This window comes from Panthera onca, chromosome B2 (assembly GCF_046562875.1).
Source record: "Panthera onca isolate mPanOnc1 chromosome B2, mPanOnc1 haplotype 2, whole genome shotgun sequence".
NCBI lineage: Eukaryota > Metazoa > Chordata > Mammalia > Carnivora > Felidae > Panthera > Panthera onca.
This window is the reverse complement of record NC_138343.1, coordinates 58,868,092-58,887,024: the sequence shown is the minus strand read 5'-3', so window position 1 is coordinate 58,887,024 and position 18,933 is coordinate 58,868,092. Positions and strand designations below refer to the sequence as shown.

Here is an 18,933-nt window from a genome sequence, read left to right as displayed (position 1 = left end):
TAACTATTTTAACAAGAACAAAAAAATTTCTTTAAAAAATTCTTATGGAAGCTAAAATGTATAGACAATGGAAAGAAGGTTTCACTTAATTTGAAAAAAAAGAGATTGAGAATCTAGAAAATCATATTCTGAATTAAAGAAGGTGAGAGAGGAAGTCTAAAATAAGGCATAAATTATCCAAATTTTGATTTTATAAAACTATTTCTGTTTCCTAAAAGCAAATGATTACATTGGGGAAGGTATGATGCCATTATATCATCATTTTCTGCTTAGCATTAATTTTCAACTTCTAGATAATGGTAATGTGCTGAGAATATTTTAGAGTATTACTAAATAACTTCTGATTCATTAGAGTGTTTTCTTAAGTGTCAACAATTATCTATACCTTTCAAGAATCTCATGAAATAAAAGGTTTGATAAAATTTAACTGCAAGATATAGCAAAATTAATACAAAATGTATAATCGTAATTAAAATGATTGTCTTTAAAATAACTCCTTTATATTGTATAGTTAGCAAACATCATTAATTCTTCACTTGAATTTCAACACATTAATTTTTTTTTTCTATACCCATTACCACTTTAGATCCTGATATTATACACTAAATAGATTATGGCAAGTATAATTTAGATGACTCCTTTAAATGTATTTTTTCTGCTTTGAATTATAAAGTATTCTAGGGAAAAAATATATGATCTCAACCAAGAGGTAGGAGATATGAATTTGAATGAGGTAAATAATGAACCTTGATGTAGTCATTTAAAATTTTGTTTTAACCGTCTACAAATGGGATAAAAATAGTGATACGATTAGGTTTTAATTACGTAGGTTGTATTGAAGGCCACACACATGGACACACACAGATACAGTGATGTTATTGCAAAATATTTTTTAGTCTAGGTTGCTTATGGAAAACCATTTTAATTCACAGAAGACAAACTCTATTTCTCATAAGTTATCTTTAATAAAAACCACTTAAAAATGCTGAGGCCTGGGGTGCCTGGGTGGCTCAGTCGGTTGAGTGTCTGACTCCGGCTCAGGTCGAGATCTCACGGTCCATGAGTTCGAGCCCCACGTTGGGCTCCATGCCCACAGCTCGGAGCCTGTTTCGGATTCTGTGTCTGACGCTTTTTCTGACCCTCTCCCGTTCATTCTCTGTGTCAAAAAAATAAAGGTTAAATTTTTTTTTTTTTAAATGCTGAGGCCTATTCATTGAGCATGTGGAATGAAAAGGAAAATAGTTTTAAAGTAATGACAGACTAAATTTAATTACTGGCCATTACAGCATGATAATATAGTATCATAAAATTATACATTTATAACTAAATGAGAAAAAGCAGGGAAAAAGTCTTGACCTTATTCCATCCCCAAGCTTAATCCTTTGATGTTCTTCATTCCTAAACTCATCCTTGAGATAACACTGTCTTGCGGCCAATTCAACCTTCTAACATCACTGACCCAAATACACTCCTGATGTTTGCTCCATTCTTGACTTTCCTTAGTTTAGAATAATATAAACACGAAGAATAGAAGTGATTTTTCAGGAAAACAACTGAAAATACAGTCCTGACACTATTTCCTGTTAAAAAGGCACTTGAAGACATACCACAATGTGAGGGCACATGTGGAGCAGTATCCAGCATAGAGTTTTTGAGGTCAAACAAAGCTTTTCTTAGGAAATGATGTCTTAAATAAATTTTTAGGGGCTCCTGGATGGCTCAGTCGGGTGGGTGACCACCTCTTGATTTCAGCTCAGGTCGTGATCCCAGGGTCGTAGGATTGAGCCCCATGTTGGCTCTGCGCTGGGTGTGGAGCCTGCTTGAGATCCTCTCTGTCATTCACTCTCTCCCCAACCCCAGCCCCTTCTCCACTCACGTACTCTCTCTCTCTTTTTCAAAAATAAATAAAAAATAAATAAAAAGTAAAAATAAATAAGATGAGGTATTAACTCCCCTCTGTTGACTTCTTTATTCACTCTCCTTTTTCACAGACTTTTTTTTTTCCCCAAGGAGTTCTCTCCATCGGATTTTTCTGTGTCTTAACTCCTGCAAACCAATCTCACTTGAATCTCGAGTCACATCAATTAAACTGCATTGTAATCATCAAATTTAGTTAGCTCACTTCCTAATTTATGGAAGTACTAACTCCAAAAATTCTGGAATCCTTTCCCTCCTTTGTTTTCCTTAACAAAATGCAGTTACTTAAATACTTTTGGTCACCTTGAACATTACTGTTCTTCAGGATCTGTCATTTTTCACCTAAGTCCCTTTGCTTAATCTCATGTCCGGTTGGTAACTTCATTCTGAATATTCTTCTTCCTAAATTGGCTATCTCTTCTCCATTGCTTCTCCCTCAGTTTTAATTTTCAAATTTACCATTTTCCCCTTTTCTGGATTCCCTGCTAGAATTTTCATCTTCCATCATGCTGATAGCTATATTGACATTTCTTTTTGTTTCTTCAAGTTTATTTATTTTGAGAGAGAGAGAGAGAGAGAGAGCGTGTGCAAACAGGGGAGGGACAGAGAGAGAAGGAGAGAGAATCCCAAGCAGGCTCTGCATTGTCAGTGCAGAGCCCAATACAGGGTTTGAACTTAACAGACCTTGAGATCAGGACCTGAGCTAAAGTCAAGAATCAGATCTTTGAGCAATTGAGCCACGCGTGCTCCCCTATATTTACATTTCTAAAATACATATTTTGCCCTCCTCAACAATTTCAGTCTAATCTTTGGTGTCCAAAATGTGCTGTGTGGCTATCTAGAAGTCGGGTCCAATACATTAGAATTTTTAGGTCTGTTCATTTTATCTCATACATTTTTTATTAATTTATAAAAATAAAAACTTTATTGTGGAGGCCATACTTCATGATGGGGTAAAAATGAAAAAGCTCACTCTTCTGTGGAATCAACTACAAGCTCATTAAAAGCTAACACAGTTCATGATATTATGTATTGAGCACAATCCAAATGATTTATATGTATTTTTTCTAATCCTTAATGGCTATCTTTTATTGGATGTCTGTTATAATCCAAACACTGAAATAGACACATTTTATTCAAATTATCCTTTGTTTATATAAAATGGATTTGTTTGAATCTATTTCCGTATTTTTTAAAGGAGGTCATTTAAGATGATTTCTAAATGCGAATCGAAGAAATATTTCCTATCTTTTATTAAATATTGAATATAAGTTGGGCTTTATTTTCAGAGTAACTGAACTACAAAGGTAATATAAAAATAATACAGCTTACATTATTTGAAATTACTCACTAGTTTTTCCTGTGAAATATTATCCTGGTAACATCACTGCCTAATGATATTATGGTTGTAATTGTGTGCAATGCTATGAATGGCATCATCATAATTCCTGGATTTCTAGAGTTCTTGGATGAAGAATGTAAAAGATGTCATGTGAGATGATCATGATTCCTCATTTCAACTCTTAAACACATGAAATTTTGTGTGTGTGTGTGTGTGTGTGTGTGTGTGTGTGTGTGTGTGCGCGCGCGTGCGCGTGCGCGTGTGTGCATGCGCAGAATGTCCTTTGACCTGCTACTTTGGACAGAATTTTAACAGTGTCTTTATAAGTGAAAAACTAAGGCATAGACCATTACCTTTTGAGTCCAAATTATAGCTTCTGATTCAAACGTATCCACATTTGATATTTATATTAATAATCACTTTCCTAAATAAAATCCAAAGCATTTTGTATTTAGAGTATATAGAAGCAAATTGACCTCGTAGAGATTTTTCTTTCTTTTTTTTGCTTCTATTTTTATTTATTTAAAATTTCTGGAGACAGAAATGCAACTATCAAGTCATTTTCTCTTACAAAATATAAATGCACAATAATTAGGGACCCAGAGAATTCTGAGAAGCACAGGATTAGCCATGCAGTAATGCGAGCTCACATCTGCAGCTAGTCTAAAAATGTCACATAGACCTAATTCTGCTTCAACGCAAATGAAATTTGTTTCTTAGCATTTCAACATGGAAATAAATTGGTGACTGTGTTTGTTTAAACCCATTTACTACTTAATTTTTATTGTATCTTTTTTTGACTATGCTACTGGGAAAATAATGCACCTGTACAGGTGTGTACTACTATAAATTTGTGACTTAACAGCTACAAAAGTATTTCAGTGTTGCCTAGTGATCCTTCTGTGTTTTTCCTAATAAACATTCTCTCACATTTTCCTGTTTACTTCAGGTCATGTCCATTTCCCTCTTTCTTTGAAACTCACCATTTCCTTGATTGTCTCCTAGTTGATAAAGAAAATAGAAGATCCCACAAAATAAATTCCTCAACTTTCTGCCACCAAAGTCACAGTCTTAATAATCTATAATAAACTTCTTCCTTTTCTTCTACTCTGCACTGTATTTATTGCCTCATATTTTCTTCTATATGGCCTTATTATCTCCCTTTGTATACTTCTCTCATGATTTAAACAAGATCAAGTCTTTTTCATTTTAAAACAACATTCCAACAACTTCACATACATATTGAAATATAAATATAAATATAAACATATATGATTAATGTAATCAGATTTTGAACATCAGCCTAGCTTTCTCTTGTGCTTTTGTCTGTGTATACCAAAAATCTGGATACTTTTATAAGAAAATCATTCCACTCCACTTCAAATTTGGTATATGCTTAAGTGATTGTGACATATCCCTTCACCTTGCCATCTTGTTTCTATACCTGGTCCTCCTGGATTCTTTCTCCTTAGTTAGGTCAACAGCCTTCAAGATTTTATAATTCTACCATTTAAATATTTCTAGACTCTACCAGTGTCGTTATATTTCTACTGCCTCTGTATCAATCAAACCATCATAGTCATTTCACTAGATTAGTGCTGCTGACCCCTCCACAAATGTCTTAACTCTCCCAATTGTGTCCACCAAGCCATTCCTCACCCTGACATCATTAAAATAAAGTTTCCTCTTATTAATCTCCCACATAAAATCTTCAAGAGGCTCTCCATTACCCTCAGATAAAATTTGAGCCTTTTACTGAGGATGCATGCCCCATCTTGATGTAATCTCTCTCTAAATCAGGGGCTAATATTTTATCATGATTTATTTTTTCTCTACACTTTAGAAGTTCAACTTCTCCTATTCAGAAGTATCCAATGTCACACTCTTCTCAAATCTTTAGAGAGAGATTTTTTCCAAGGATACTCATCCCTTGACAGTTTCCCCAGATGATTCCATTTTATTGTTCAAGCTTATTCTTGTGTCCTATTAATATCCCTACTACATATTCTCATAATGCTCTAGACTATTTGTTTCATAATTGATCATGATTGCCCAATAATTCTGTTTCCTTTATTAAGTTCTCAGTTTTTTACATTGATAGTTCATTTCACTTGGTCACTGAAGAATTCCCAGTACCTAGCATATTGCCTTGCATGTAGATTCGGATCATATCTATTTGTTCAAAGTAGTCTTTAAATCTTAGCAAGATTACTAATTTATATTCAGAAGTTATGACTAACATTTGAAATGAACATGATCATACATAACTTTTAATTCCAGGAAAGTTACAATTTTACATTTTCCATATGCATATTTTATGGTAATATATTACTTATGAATTTATATTTTATAGATTTATAATACAATTGAATTTTCAAAGAGGAAATTTACAACTCAAATTTAATTTCTATATGATCTAGAATGGCCATTAAGAAATTGGACTTAATATAAATATTTGATATGAATTAACAAATTAATTGTGTCACATAATGGCATAAGTCATTTAACAACAAACTGACAGTCAAGATATAGTAAAACATGACGGGATTTTGAATGGCTTGTAAATTCTTATATAATCTAACTCAATCTTCAGTACTACTATGTTAATTTAATACAACTATGTTAATTTCATTAAATGAATATATTTAATACATTCTTGTCTATATAAGAGTGAAAGGAATTAAAACCCATGTGGCCTTAAAATGTAGACTGGAAAAATAACATCACTGACATCAAAAGAGCATGTTTTTCCATTACACCTTTTCAGAATTTAACTTTTGTTGTGATCTTTACAGTTTTTTTTAATTAATTAAATACTAGAGTGATTTACACAAAGAAAACCCTCAATGAGTTGTAGTTACTATTTTTTTAATTGGGTCAATATATTAAATCTCAAAGATTGCTATTTTTTTGTTTTGTGGGTGGTGGCAATATTTTTTTTTTTTTTTTTTGCCTCTGGGAGTAATGATGCCTTACCCACAGGGTTAATCCCATGGTCTCCCTTTCATACCAGTGGTGAGTGATGAAAGAGAAGTCATTACATAATACCTGTACTTACCATCCTTTTATTATTCCATTTTATACTTCCTTTTCCCTCTTGGCCTACTATATTCCCAGAATTCTGCAGAAGTTGGGTGAAGTGTCATTCTGAGTTTATTTATTTACATGATGGAATTTTCTAGAATCTCTTGTATATCTGGGAGTTCTCACCTCCTGGATTAGAAGATCATGGTTTGTGCATTATGGCTTATATTTATATGAAAATACTATATGAACATTATATTTAAATCATTTTTTCTTGCTTTATGGATGGTGTTTTTTAAAGCATTTTCTAAACCTAATCCGAGAGCAATACTTATATCTGAAGAAAATTAAAACCATCTATAAAGGAACTTGCTTATTGTTGTATTTTAGTTTTGTTGAAGCTTGGTGAAAAGAGCATACAAAAGATTGCAGTAAATTGCTGGTATAATTATATAACAATACAAAACTTTTCAGAAGCAGGTAATTCTATAGGACAGGATCAGGTGCAGTATATTTTCACCACATTTTTTCTGGCCTTGTTTCACAAAGAAGGTGCATAGGTGGTGGCAGCATAGTCTTTGCAGGAACCAGCTTAGAATTGTCTATATAATTAAGTAACTTCACTAACAATGTATGTTTTTATGTTTAAAGGGATATTTAAATCAGTTGAACTCTACTGTTTCTTGATCAGAATCCACTTGCATTTGGGAATAGAAAAAAAGCCAGTTCCTGGGAATCCTTGAACAAAATCTCTGCTTGCAAATTTTCAGCAACACTAAAAGCCCATTTTGCAGCAATTCTTTATGACACTTTTCATGAGAGACTGTAAAATACAATTTCCCAAAATGATTAACAAATCAATTATGCTTCTGAGCCTGGTGGTTCTTCATAGCACATTTATAAATGGAAAAACATGTAAATGGCAATTTGTGGAAGAATGGCATACACAACCATTATCATATATGGTGAATTGGACACTAACAGAAAACATCTGCATGGACTTCTATGGAGATTGCTGGTTTGGGGATGTAAATACTAAAATGAACACTTCAGGCAATCAAGTTGTTCCCCAGATTTGCCCTTTGCAAATTCAATTGGGAGACATCCTTATAATTTCTTCTGAACCATCTCTTGAATCTCCAGAAATAAATTTGATGAATGTTTCTGAAGCATCATTCATTGACTGTCTGCAAAACACCACAACTGAAGATCAGTTACTTTTTGGTTGCAAACTAAAAGGAATGCACACTGTTAATTCTCAGTGGCTGAGTGCTGGAACACATTATTTTATCACAGTAACAGCAAGTGGTCCATCGTTTTGTCACCTGGGGCTACGGCTAAATGTGACAGTGAAAGAACAGTTTTGCCAGGAATCTCTGAGTTCAGAATTTTGTTCTGGGCATGGCAAATGTCTTACTGAGGTTTGGAGCAAGACATACAGCTGCCATTGTCAGCCTCCATTTTCTGGAAAATATTGCCAAGAACTTGATCCATGTTCTTATAAACCATGTGAAAATAATGGCAGTTGCATTAATAAAAGAGGAAAATTGAATAAGCAAGGATATGAATGTACCTGTTACCCACCATTTACAGGTAAGATTTTTTTTTCAGTAACATAATTCTGTTAAAAAAGGAAAATAAACTGAATTCATATATTGCTACTTTCCAAAAAACAAACTACACTTCTAAAAATTTTGTAGATTTTTTAGAATGGGCTAAATTTGGATTCTGGACACAATTCCCATTAGGCATTCTGTAATTTTTTTTTTCTTATTTAAATAAGAGGTTTTTGTTTGTTTTGTTTTTTTAAATTTTATTTTAGAGAGAGAGCATGCAAGCAGGGGAGAGGAGCAGGGGGAAAGAGAGAATCCCAAGCAGGCTCCATGCTCAGCCCATAGCCCAAGGTGGGGCTCAATCCCATGACCCTGCAATCATGACCTGAGCCAAAATCAAGAGTCAGATGTTTAACCGACTGAGGCACCCAGGTGCCCCTAAGATTTTTTTTAAAAGCACCTATCTTTTATCCTGAAATACCTACTTTCACATCTTTCCCCAAATTCCCTCTTAATGTCTCATGTAATTAAAAAAAGAAAAACAAAACATTGGAATAATATTAGCTGTAGAATGAAATTCCCAAGTTTATGGTATTTAAGTTAAACAGTTCTAGGTAATAATGTAGTAATTAAGTGTGGATCTGAGTGGAAAGAGGTAAGGAGGTATGTGCTTGGGTAGAAGGCATGAAGTAGCTTGGCAGAACTGAAAAAGAAAAGATAATTGTAAGCCCAGAGCAATGTGTTTAATGGATGTTGATATGGCACTTACAAATTTTTTTTTAACGTTTATTTATTTTTGAGTCAGAGAGAGACAGAGCATGAACGGGGGAGGGGTAGAGAGAGAGGGAGACACAGAATCGGAAGCAGGCTCCAGGCTCTGAGCCATCAGCCCAGAGCCCGACGCGGGGCTCTAACTCACAGACCGCGAGATCATGACCTGAGCTGAAGTCGGACGCTTAACCGACTGAGCCACCCAGGCGCCCCGATATGGCTCTTATAAAGTGATTGGTAGATAATATTGGAAAGGAAGGAAAGAAATTGATATAATTAATAAAATTGGTTACAGTAAGGTAAATGAGAGGCAATGGTGAGGAAAGGTTATAAAAAAAGAAGGCGTTTGGTGAATAGATAAAACCAGAAGGGCAATCTAAAAAAAATGTAAATTATACTACCTGAGACTGAAGTTAGGATTAAAGGGAAAATCACTGTCACCACTTGAAAGTTTACTAGGGAATCTGGGTCATCAGAGGAAAATAAAAAGAAATACTGAGAAATGTAGGGGAATTTTAAACTACAGGGATTAATGAATTTGTTTTAGTGGGAGTTTCCGAGACCTGGCATAGAGAGTTACAAGGTTAGTGGGTAAGATGAGGATGATCTAACAAAGGGAATTGCTTGATATAGTTTCCCAATGATAATATGGGAAAACAAATAACATGTTGGTAGTATATTTTGTTCAAGAGAAAGGAAAGAGGGCTGGATAGATATTGACTAGATCAGATGAGGCTCAAGGATATAACTGTAATTTGGGGGGACAGGGTTTAGGGGGCTTCAACAAGGTTTTTCTTGCATGTTGCTGTCAAGACTCCATTGGAGCCAAGTTTGAGAAGGCTGTATAATAAAATGTAATGGAATATCTCAATAAATCTTTGTAGGCTCTAAAGTTCACCTAAGCCAATCTTTCAGAGTAATTTTAAACTCTATAGTAGGGAAGTACCAAGACCATTTTAAAAGTAAATCCCAGCAATATCCACTGAACATCCTCTCTCTATAACTGGGATCAAATTCCCATTTGACTCTTATTGGCTTCGGTGAACAAAGATGTAAGTAACTTTGACTCTCTCCAGAGTTTATCAGGTAATTAAAATTAAGAAAGGTCAGCAAAAAAGAGAAAGCACCCAAGTTGCTGATTTGAGGTGAATGAAAAAGCAATTTGAGAGCTCCTAAAGCATCCATTTTAGTTTGTCCAAAGAATTTTAAAGTATATTTGGCCAGAAAATTTCTACCATCTATCAGAATATTAATTGGCACATGTTTAATCATATACCATGGAATTCTATTTCAGTGGTTTTATCTTAGTTGCATAGAGTGGTTTGTTTCTACCCAATGTTTGTTTGTTTAATAGAAACACAGCCATAGATAATTTAAGCCATTAAATGTTAAACACCATAATATTGAGTATATACCATAATGACACTTTAATTATAATTGCTTCAATTTTAAATCTCAGATGTTATAGAAATATGTAGAATTACCAAATAAGTTGAGAATATTAACTGTATTAATTTGCTAGTGATGCCATAATAAAGTACCATAGTTTGAGTGGCTTCAACAACAGAAATTTACTTTCTTCCATTCTAGAGGCTAAATGTTAGAGATCATGTCAGCAAGATTGGTTTCTTCTGAGGCCTCTCTGATTGGTTTGTAGACAGCCATGTTCTCCCTGTGTCTTTCCTCTGTATCTGTCTGTATGATCCGAAATTTTTCTTCTTATAAGGACATGAGCCACATTTGATTAGGACCCACCTTAATGACCTCATTTAATGTTTTATTACCTTTCTAAAGATCTTGTCTCCAAATACAGTCACACTATGAGGTCCTGGAGGTCAGGATATCAACATATGAATTTTGATGGCTCACTATTTGGCCCCTTACACTGATTGAAATAGATTATGACCTACTGAACATTCTATTGTTAATTTAGTTTTTGTACATGGAAATATTTGGCACATAATTATATTTACTTAAATTTTCATTGTGTTGGGGGTTGTTTGGAGGTAAATGAAGGAAGAAGAGTTCTGTATTAGTGAGTCAGAGCTGTCAGTCTATAAAGAATTTGAAAGGAATCAATGATAATGCCAAAAACTGCTTACAAATTAAATTAAAAATTCACTTAGAATGGAGGGGTGACTAATCTATTGAAAATTATGTACAACAGTTATAGTAACATGTGTCCATTTGCCATTGAATGTCCTGGGCATATTCTTCTACAAAGGATATTATGAGCCAATTAACTGCATGGAAAAGTATTGTAAACAAGGTTATGGTATACAATATTGTAGGATCACAAAAGTGGGTATAAGTGAGATTTAGAAACTTGACAGACCAGCAAGGGCAGGAAAATGTAGAGTTTAGAAGTTCGTGCCTAACTTCTAAGAATCCAACAGCCTTTTCTTTATTTCCCCATAATTTTAGATTTTATTTTATTTTATTTCATTTTATTTTATTTTATTTTTTATTTTATTATGAAAAGAACACTTAATATGACATCTACCCCCTTAACAAATTTTTAAGTGTATGATATATTAATGTTGACAGTAGGTACAATGTTGTACAGCAGATCTCTAGAGCTTATTCAACGTGCTTGACTGAAAGTTTATGCCTTGGTTCCTCTTCAGATAGTGTCAATCTTTTACATTTTCCTCTTTGGAATTATCACCTTGGCTAAGTTATAGGGCTAAGACAGTATACTTTTGAATGTATCACTTTGTAAATTACCACTGCAGTGCTACCACTGTATGTTGAAGAACATATATTATTAATATATACTGTCGAAACATTAACAAATTCAAATTATCATGAAAATAACTAAATCTCAAATATCAAGAATCAGAAAAATATTTGAATATATAGTGGGGGTCAGAAGATGGAAAACCTTATGTCAAATTTATTGAAATTATTTTTTGTTGCAATTTTTTTAAGTAGATATGATGCCCAGTGCAGAGCCCACTGAGGGCCCTAACCTACCAACGCAAAGTCAAGACTCTGAGATCAAGACCTGAGCCAACATCAGGAGTCAGACACTTAATCAACTGAGCAACTTTTGTTTCAATTTAAATACATCACTATGGCAGGGCCCCTATTAGCTCAGTCTGTTGAGCATATGACTCTTTGATCTCACCTCAGGTGTTGACGTCAGGGTCTTGAGTCAAGCCCCATGTTGGGTTCCACATGGGCTTGGAGCCTACTTAAAAAAAAAAAAAAAAAAAATATATATATATATATATATATGTGTGTGTGTGTATATATGTATGTGTGTGTGTATATATGTATATATGTGTGTATATATGTATATATGTGTGTATATATGTATATATGTGTGTATATATGTATATATTTGTGTGTATATATGTATATATTTGTGTGTATATATGTGTATATATATGCATATGTGTGTATATATGTGTATATGTGTGCATATGTGTGTATATATGTGCATATATGTGTATATATGCATATATGTATATATATGCATATATGTGTGTATATATATATACATCATCATGGAGTATTATTTATTAATTAGAATTACATTTTGTCAAAATTTTGATCATGATTTTTTTTTTAATATATGAAATTTATTGTCAGATTGGTTTCCATACAACACCCAGTGCTCATCCCAAAAGATGTCCTCTTAAATGCCCAATTTCTGCTCATGATTAAAGAATTTGGGAAAGTTGATGACCATAGTTAACTATATACAATGTAAATATTTTTAATCTAGTTGCAAAATTAATTTATTTTCATTTATATAGGCATACATTGTTCAGAAATTATTGGCCAATGTCGACCACGTATCTGTTTCCATGGGAATTGTGGCAATATTACTGCAAGTAGTTTCATCTGTGAATGTGATGAACCATTTTCAGGTAAAAAATGTGCATATAATATGTATATACACATGCATACAAATCATTTTAATTGTTTTATTTATTTCAAATTAAACTTGAAATGTTTCATTTATTACTGAAAAATGTCTTTAAGCAATGGTGTCTCCAGCCACAATTAGACACCTAAAGACTCCTTTTGTGGGAGTGCAACAAAAAATGCACGTCTTCCAAATTACAGAGAATGGTAATATTTGTTCGTGTTTCTCTTGGAGGTCCTTCCTCCTAACTCAGTTGAGGGAGATTTGAAATTTTAGTAGAATACATTGGCCACTGTTCCATAGTAAGAAGGGTTGGTAGCAATGCAAGCAATAAGGACTCCCAATAATTGTCTTCAAAAAAATCTTTTCAGGTCTTGCATTCCTCAAGTCTTCTCTTTCCTTAAGAGAAGTTATGGAGTTAAAATATTTGTACAATATTTTACCATATCCTGCATTATGGAAACCATATAATTTATCTTCCAAAACATGGCATTTTTGAGCAAAAGAGGTAGCTAAAAGCAGTTACAATTATATAATATTCGAAATATTTATTTCAAATTGGTTTCATTAAATAGGCAGACACATAAAGTTGGCTGATTCTTAAGAATAGTTCTACTTTTCATAAAATTGTTTTGAAATAAAATCATTATACCTTGATCTTTGATATCTATAAATAAAAGGAAATTTTAAAAACATACTTTATGTTGATTATCTGAACATTACCAAATAATATAAGCAGAAACTGTGTTTAGCCAGATATATCTTTAATAGTATGTTGCTAATATTTTTATGAGGAATGAATTTTTCAATGTGGTCTTATTTTATCTTTTTTAATAAAATTATACCCAAGGTTCATTTACAATTAATAAACTTGAAATTGTTCATGCCTTCAATTGACATTTAACTATGCCATTCTTAATTGAGGCTATTTTCACTGAAATGTTGAGGCTCGTGTTAATCTCAAAGGAAATTTGCTAAATGGAAAGTATTCTCAATTCAGTTGTTTTTTTTTTGTTTGTTTTTTGTTTGTTTCTGTATAAAACACATAAGTTAGGTTTTTCATAGGAGCCATATTTTTATCCTGTTTGACATTATTTTCTTTGACAAATATTTTCAAACATTTACCTCATGAAATAAATGATCTCCACATATGATTCCTTTGAATATTTGGCTAATATTAAGTACTGCAACATTATAGGATTTCTCAAGTTATTTCCATTATGTTCTAGTACATAAATTTATCTATGAAACATAGGATCCCCCTTATGTTGCTTTCCAAAAGTCTAGTTATTCCAAAGCACAGTTATAGTACTTATAATATTTGCACTTTTGAACTTACTGAGTATGTTGCATGTCTCTGTTGTGTTATGCAACAATAAATTTTAATTTCTTTTTAAAAATAAGGACCACTCACTAAAACTTTCAAAACCTGATATTTTGTGTGCTTAATTTATTAACTTGTTTTATTAAATGCTTGTTACTGAATGTGAACAAGATACAACGAAAATTTAGAGGGTTCTTTCACTAAAATGTCAAAACTTCTCAGAGGCATTTGGGCTTATTTTCAGTCACTCTTCAGGAGCTTAAGTGTTTCTAAAATCCAAATGCTAATGGACAGCAGCAAATGAAAGTACATTTTGCTAAGTCACACTTTTTTACCCCTCATTCTAGCTTTGTCAAGAAAATATTTCTGGTCCTGTGTATATTTAAAATTATTTATAAAATTTGCAACTATACTTTCAATTGTGTGAATATCACTAGTTTGTATTAAAATATGAATGATGTCTGCATCACAGTAAATTTCAAGTATATTTCTTTCCCATCCTTTTCTCAAATTAATCCCATCCTTTTCTCAACTTGATCAAAATATTGTATATCTCATGTATATAACATATGTATATAATATACACAAAAATTATTTATAATTTTAGCAGAACAAATAATTTTATCTTTGAACAACTTCACTGAATTTTCAAATACGTTCCTAATCTCTTCAGATACCTTTCCTTCAACAGAATAAACTTGTAAAGCTTTATTTTAATTCAATGAATTGGATGGAAAATTCAAACCATTATTGAAATTTACTAATGATTTATTTGAAGCCTCTAATTTTACTAATAACAAGCAGCTGGCATCTTTTAACTGTGTATGGATTTGTTGTGTTAATTGAGCTGACACATTTATATAACTATCACTTCACTTGTTATATGTACGGAGAAACTTGCAATAGAAAATGAGGAAAATTATTTTGGGACAGTCATTTGATCTAAATGAAAAGACATGCTTCACAGAGTGATCTGTAAGAATCCCTTCTGCATCTGCACCTAATTCAGCATTGGCAGACAGTCTTCTAAGATAATTAACATTTAAAATAGATGCTGATCATTTTTCAACTAATGTGTAACTTCTGATTTTCAAATAGTGATGTCACTAATATTCTGTGGTGGATCATTAATAGTGACATAGTATAGGAGCAAACTGCATATTAATTATCAACTTTCTGGGGAAATGTAAATCTGAAACTTTTTTTCTTAACAATATAAGTTGTTTTTGGAGGGCATCTGGGTGGCTCAGTCAGCTAAGCATCTGAGTGTTGATTTCAACTCAGGGCATAATGTTACGGTTTGTGAGATTGAGCCCAGGGTCAGGCTCTGTGCTGACAGCACTGAGCCTGCTTGTGATTCTCTGTCTCCCTCTGCCCCTCTTCCCTGCTTTAATGCTCTCTCTCTGTCTCTCTCTCTCTCTCTCTCAAAATAAATTACGTTTAAAAAATATATGTGTGTATATATATAGTTTTTTATATAATTGCATTTTAAGTATTTATATTAAAATAAGAAACATCAGTACAAAACAAAATATGTAAATAATAGTATATTTATGCCAGAGGCTTGCAAACTTTTATTTTTTTTCTTTGTTTCTTTCTTCTTCTTCTTCTTCCTCTTCTTCTTCTTCTTCTTCTTCTTTTTTTTTTGCAAACTTCTGTAAAGGATCAAATAGTAAATGTTTTATACTTTCTGAGCCGTATGGTCTCCATTGAGGTAACTCAACTCTGCTATTAGAGTGTGAAAGGAGCCATAGACAATATTCAAACATATTAATCTGGCTATATTCCAGTAAAACTTTATTTGCAAAAATAGGTGTAAGGTCACATTTGGCTTAGAGTTATTGTTTATCAACCCTCAATTTATACCATACCTGTGATCAATGGTATGGCCAAACTTCTATAGCAAGAACATATAGATAACTCCCTATAAACTCTGTTAACAGGACTTCTTGTCCTCTATTTGTCTCTCATATAGTACATGGCTATACTCATAATTCCCTGTGGTTACCACTGGCCCATTTGCAAAGGAAGCTTTGTGCTGGTAGGGCAGCATTATCAGATCCTTCTCCTCCTCTCCACTGAAACAATAAGTAGTGAGCTATTTGTAGCTTCTTGGGTCTCCAAAATCCAATAAGGTATCCTTAAATGAGAAATATAATATACTTTGCATCTGGAAAAGATTGGGAAAAGATAAGTAGGTTATCATTTGTTAACTTGCTAGTTTATCCTCATGTTAAACAATATGCTGTCTATGTATCTCTAATACTCCTAGAAAAGACCATTGCAGAATTTAAAGTACAAAGTGGAGATATATCAAACACATCTAATGTATATCAAACACATCTAATGAAAGTGTGAATAATGTTACTTTCTTAGAAAGTCCAGGACAAATGGTAATTTGGTAAGTTGGGGGGAACTGTTATCTTGGCAACATTCTGTCTTACACTCCAAGGCGGAAACTGCTGCTACTGCCATGTGCAAACTAGGATGATGACTCCTTATTAGAAGATCTAGGAACTATTATAGATTGGGATATAGTACCTATTTATTGCATTATTCTGTGACTTAAAGCCATAGACAAAAATGTACAGGAAACAGCATATTTTTTTAACTTTGTATGTATATATGTATGTATGTATGTATGTATCTATCAGTCATCAATTAATATAAATCAAGACAGCAAATAAACAAGGTGTAGAGTCACCACTCCTATTTTAAAACTAGTGATCCTTGGGGTGCCTGGGTGGCTCAGTCGGTTGGGCGTCCGACCTCAGCTCAGGTCATGATCTCACAGTTCATGAGTTCACACCCCACGTTGGGCTCTGTGCTGGCAGCTCAGAGCCTGGAGCCTGCTTCGGATTCTGTGTCTCCCTCTCTCTCTGACCCTCCCCTGCTCATGCTCTGTCTCTCTCTGTCTCAAAAATAAATAAAACGTTAAAAAAAATTTTAAAAATAAATAAAACTAGTGATCCTTTAGAAAAAAGAAACATATTCCTCATTTCTAAGACACCTCAAATATTATGGAAGAGTATGAATAAGAACAATTAGCCATGAGGTCAGCTGCAATATCAGACATATAAAAGTAGAATTAATAAAGTTCTAATAAAAAGCTGTATGAAATTATATTCTTTAATTGTAATTCCAAATTTGAAAATGTTATGTAAGATTTATGTATCTGTTATAAAGTGATTTGCTCTAATTTTATAACTTCGTAAGGTTTATTGCAAGAAACTTACTGTATCTTTTTGAGCAATTCAAGGAACCATTAAAATTCGCATTCTATAGATGGTTAGTCCTTGACTTACTTTCAAACTTTTAAAATATGATTTTGATAGAAGAACAAATGATTGTCAGAAAATAAACTCTTCAGTCTTAGTTTAGGACTAATTTATAGCTACAAAATTAATTTTAGTTTCAAGATTCAAGAAGCTTTATTTGCAAGACAAGTTGGGATCTCTGTACCCAAGATGAATGATTTAAAGAAACCATAGCATGGCATTGAAGGAATAATCAATTTTTCAGGATATTGTAACCTCAGGTAACAAGAGGTCTAAATTGTCTAGTGGAGGATACTCTAAGATATTTTGTTAGTTTAAATCAGTTTAAATCAGAAGGTGGGCAGAATATTTTCCAATATAAAGTAGATTTCTCCATTTTTAAAACCCCTACCAGTAGGTAGAATTTATGGAAAATAGTATTTTGTTCATGGAAAGGAAAGCTAGCAGGAGCTAAATCAGATATAACTTTTTTCATTTTTAATAATTGAACTTTAATCCTACTTGAAACTCAATTCTGATAAAAGTTGGGAAATTAATCTCAGTCAGTTCAATCGTGGTTCTAACCCCCTGCCACGTAGAGAATTGAACTAGTCCTTGTTCTCATAAGTGTTAAGTTGTTAAATATTATGAATAATCATATTACATGAACTGATAGGCACTCTACCTGTACACTCAACTCTGAGGCTTAGTATTCATAAGATTTGGAGTTAAAATTATGGCAAATATTGATGCAAGTAAATCTAACATATTTACTAATGTACATAATTTTTAGGAAAGAGTTCATGTACTTTCCTCTGGACAGTTATTATTTTTACATTGTCAGATTTCATTGTGTGGTATTTTTCTTCTTGATTCTTTGGTCACTGTGATCATTATCAGCATTGGTGGTGACCTATGCTACAGCATAATCCACAGTAGCATAACACTAAAAAACAAAGATTCTGTATCTAATTATTAACATGCATGATTTCCTTTGATACCTACCATACTCCATCCTGATAAAGAACTGAAACTCATTTTGCATCTTCTGATTAGTCTTCTTCTCTTGTGATCCTCCTTTCATTGACAAAACAATGAATCCAAGTGTTCCTCATCCCACTATAAATTGTCTGGAGACAATCTATGTGTCCACTAAGTATCTAGTATATATTTTTCACTTTATAAATAGTAATTTATGATCATCTCAGGATGATCATGAAAATTTGTATTTCTTATGTTGATAAATGAGAGCAGAAATTGATTACAGATAAAAGGGCTTTGAATGCTCAATAAAGTATATAATGTAGCTAAAATCATAAAACATATATGTTGTGACACTTTGCCTTTTTGTTACTATTGGATAAATATAATAGTTAACTACTATTTATCATGTGACTTTCTTTTTACCAGAAAATAAGTACATTAAATAGTTAATTTCATCTCTATTTAACCTTTTGAGAAAATGGTGGAAATAGATTCATAACTTGGATTTTTTCGCTCTAATGATATTGATCTTATGCCAGTATGTAATGTTACTTCTCTGGTTTGTTCAGTGAAAAGTTAATTAAATACTTAACAGTGAGGCAATGTCAGTGTATATTTGTATAGACCCATAGTATCCTATAGATCTTGAGAACCAGTAAGGCTTACTTGCTTTGCCATTTTTAAGTTGTCTTGCTTCATTGATTTGAATTTAATTTATCCATTTTTTTCTTTTAATTTAGAGATAATTCGTTGACTTGATAATATTGTCTTCTGGCCTTTATTATTTCTCATACAAAGTCAGTTATCATTTGCATTATTGTTCCCTATGGATATGTCTTTTTTTTTCTCTAACTGATTTAGTAATTTTATATTTTAGTTATTGA

The 18,933-nt window shown here is 32.7% G+C and overlaps 1 protein-coding gene across 1 annotated transcript in view; it reads left to right on the top strand.

Annotated features, from left to right (window-relative positions):
- Positions 1-18,933, top strand: part of LOC132667245 (protein eyes shut homolog) — a 363,790-nt gene that overhangs the window by 188,274 nt on the left and 156,583 nt on the right. The window contains exons 2-3 of the mRNA XM_060615853.3: positions 6,935-7,876; positions 12,372-12,485. Of these exons, the coding sequence (XP_060471836.3) occupies positions 7,087-7,876; positions 12,372-12,485 (904 nt within the window). The 5' untranslated portion in view covers positions 6,935-7,086. The remainder of the gene's footprint in view (positions 1-6,934; positions 7,877-12,371; positions 12,486-18,933) is intronic.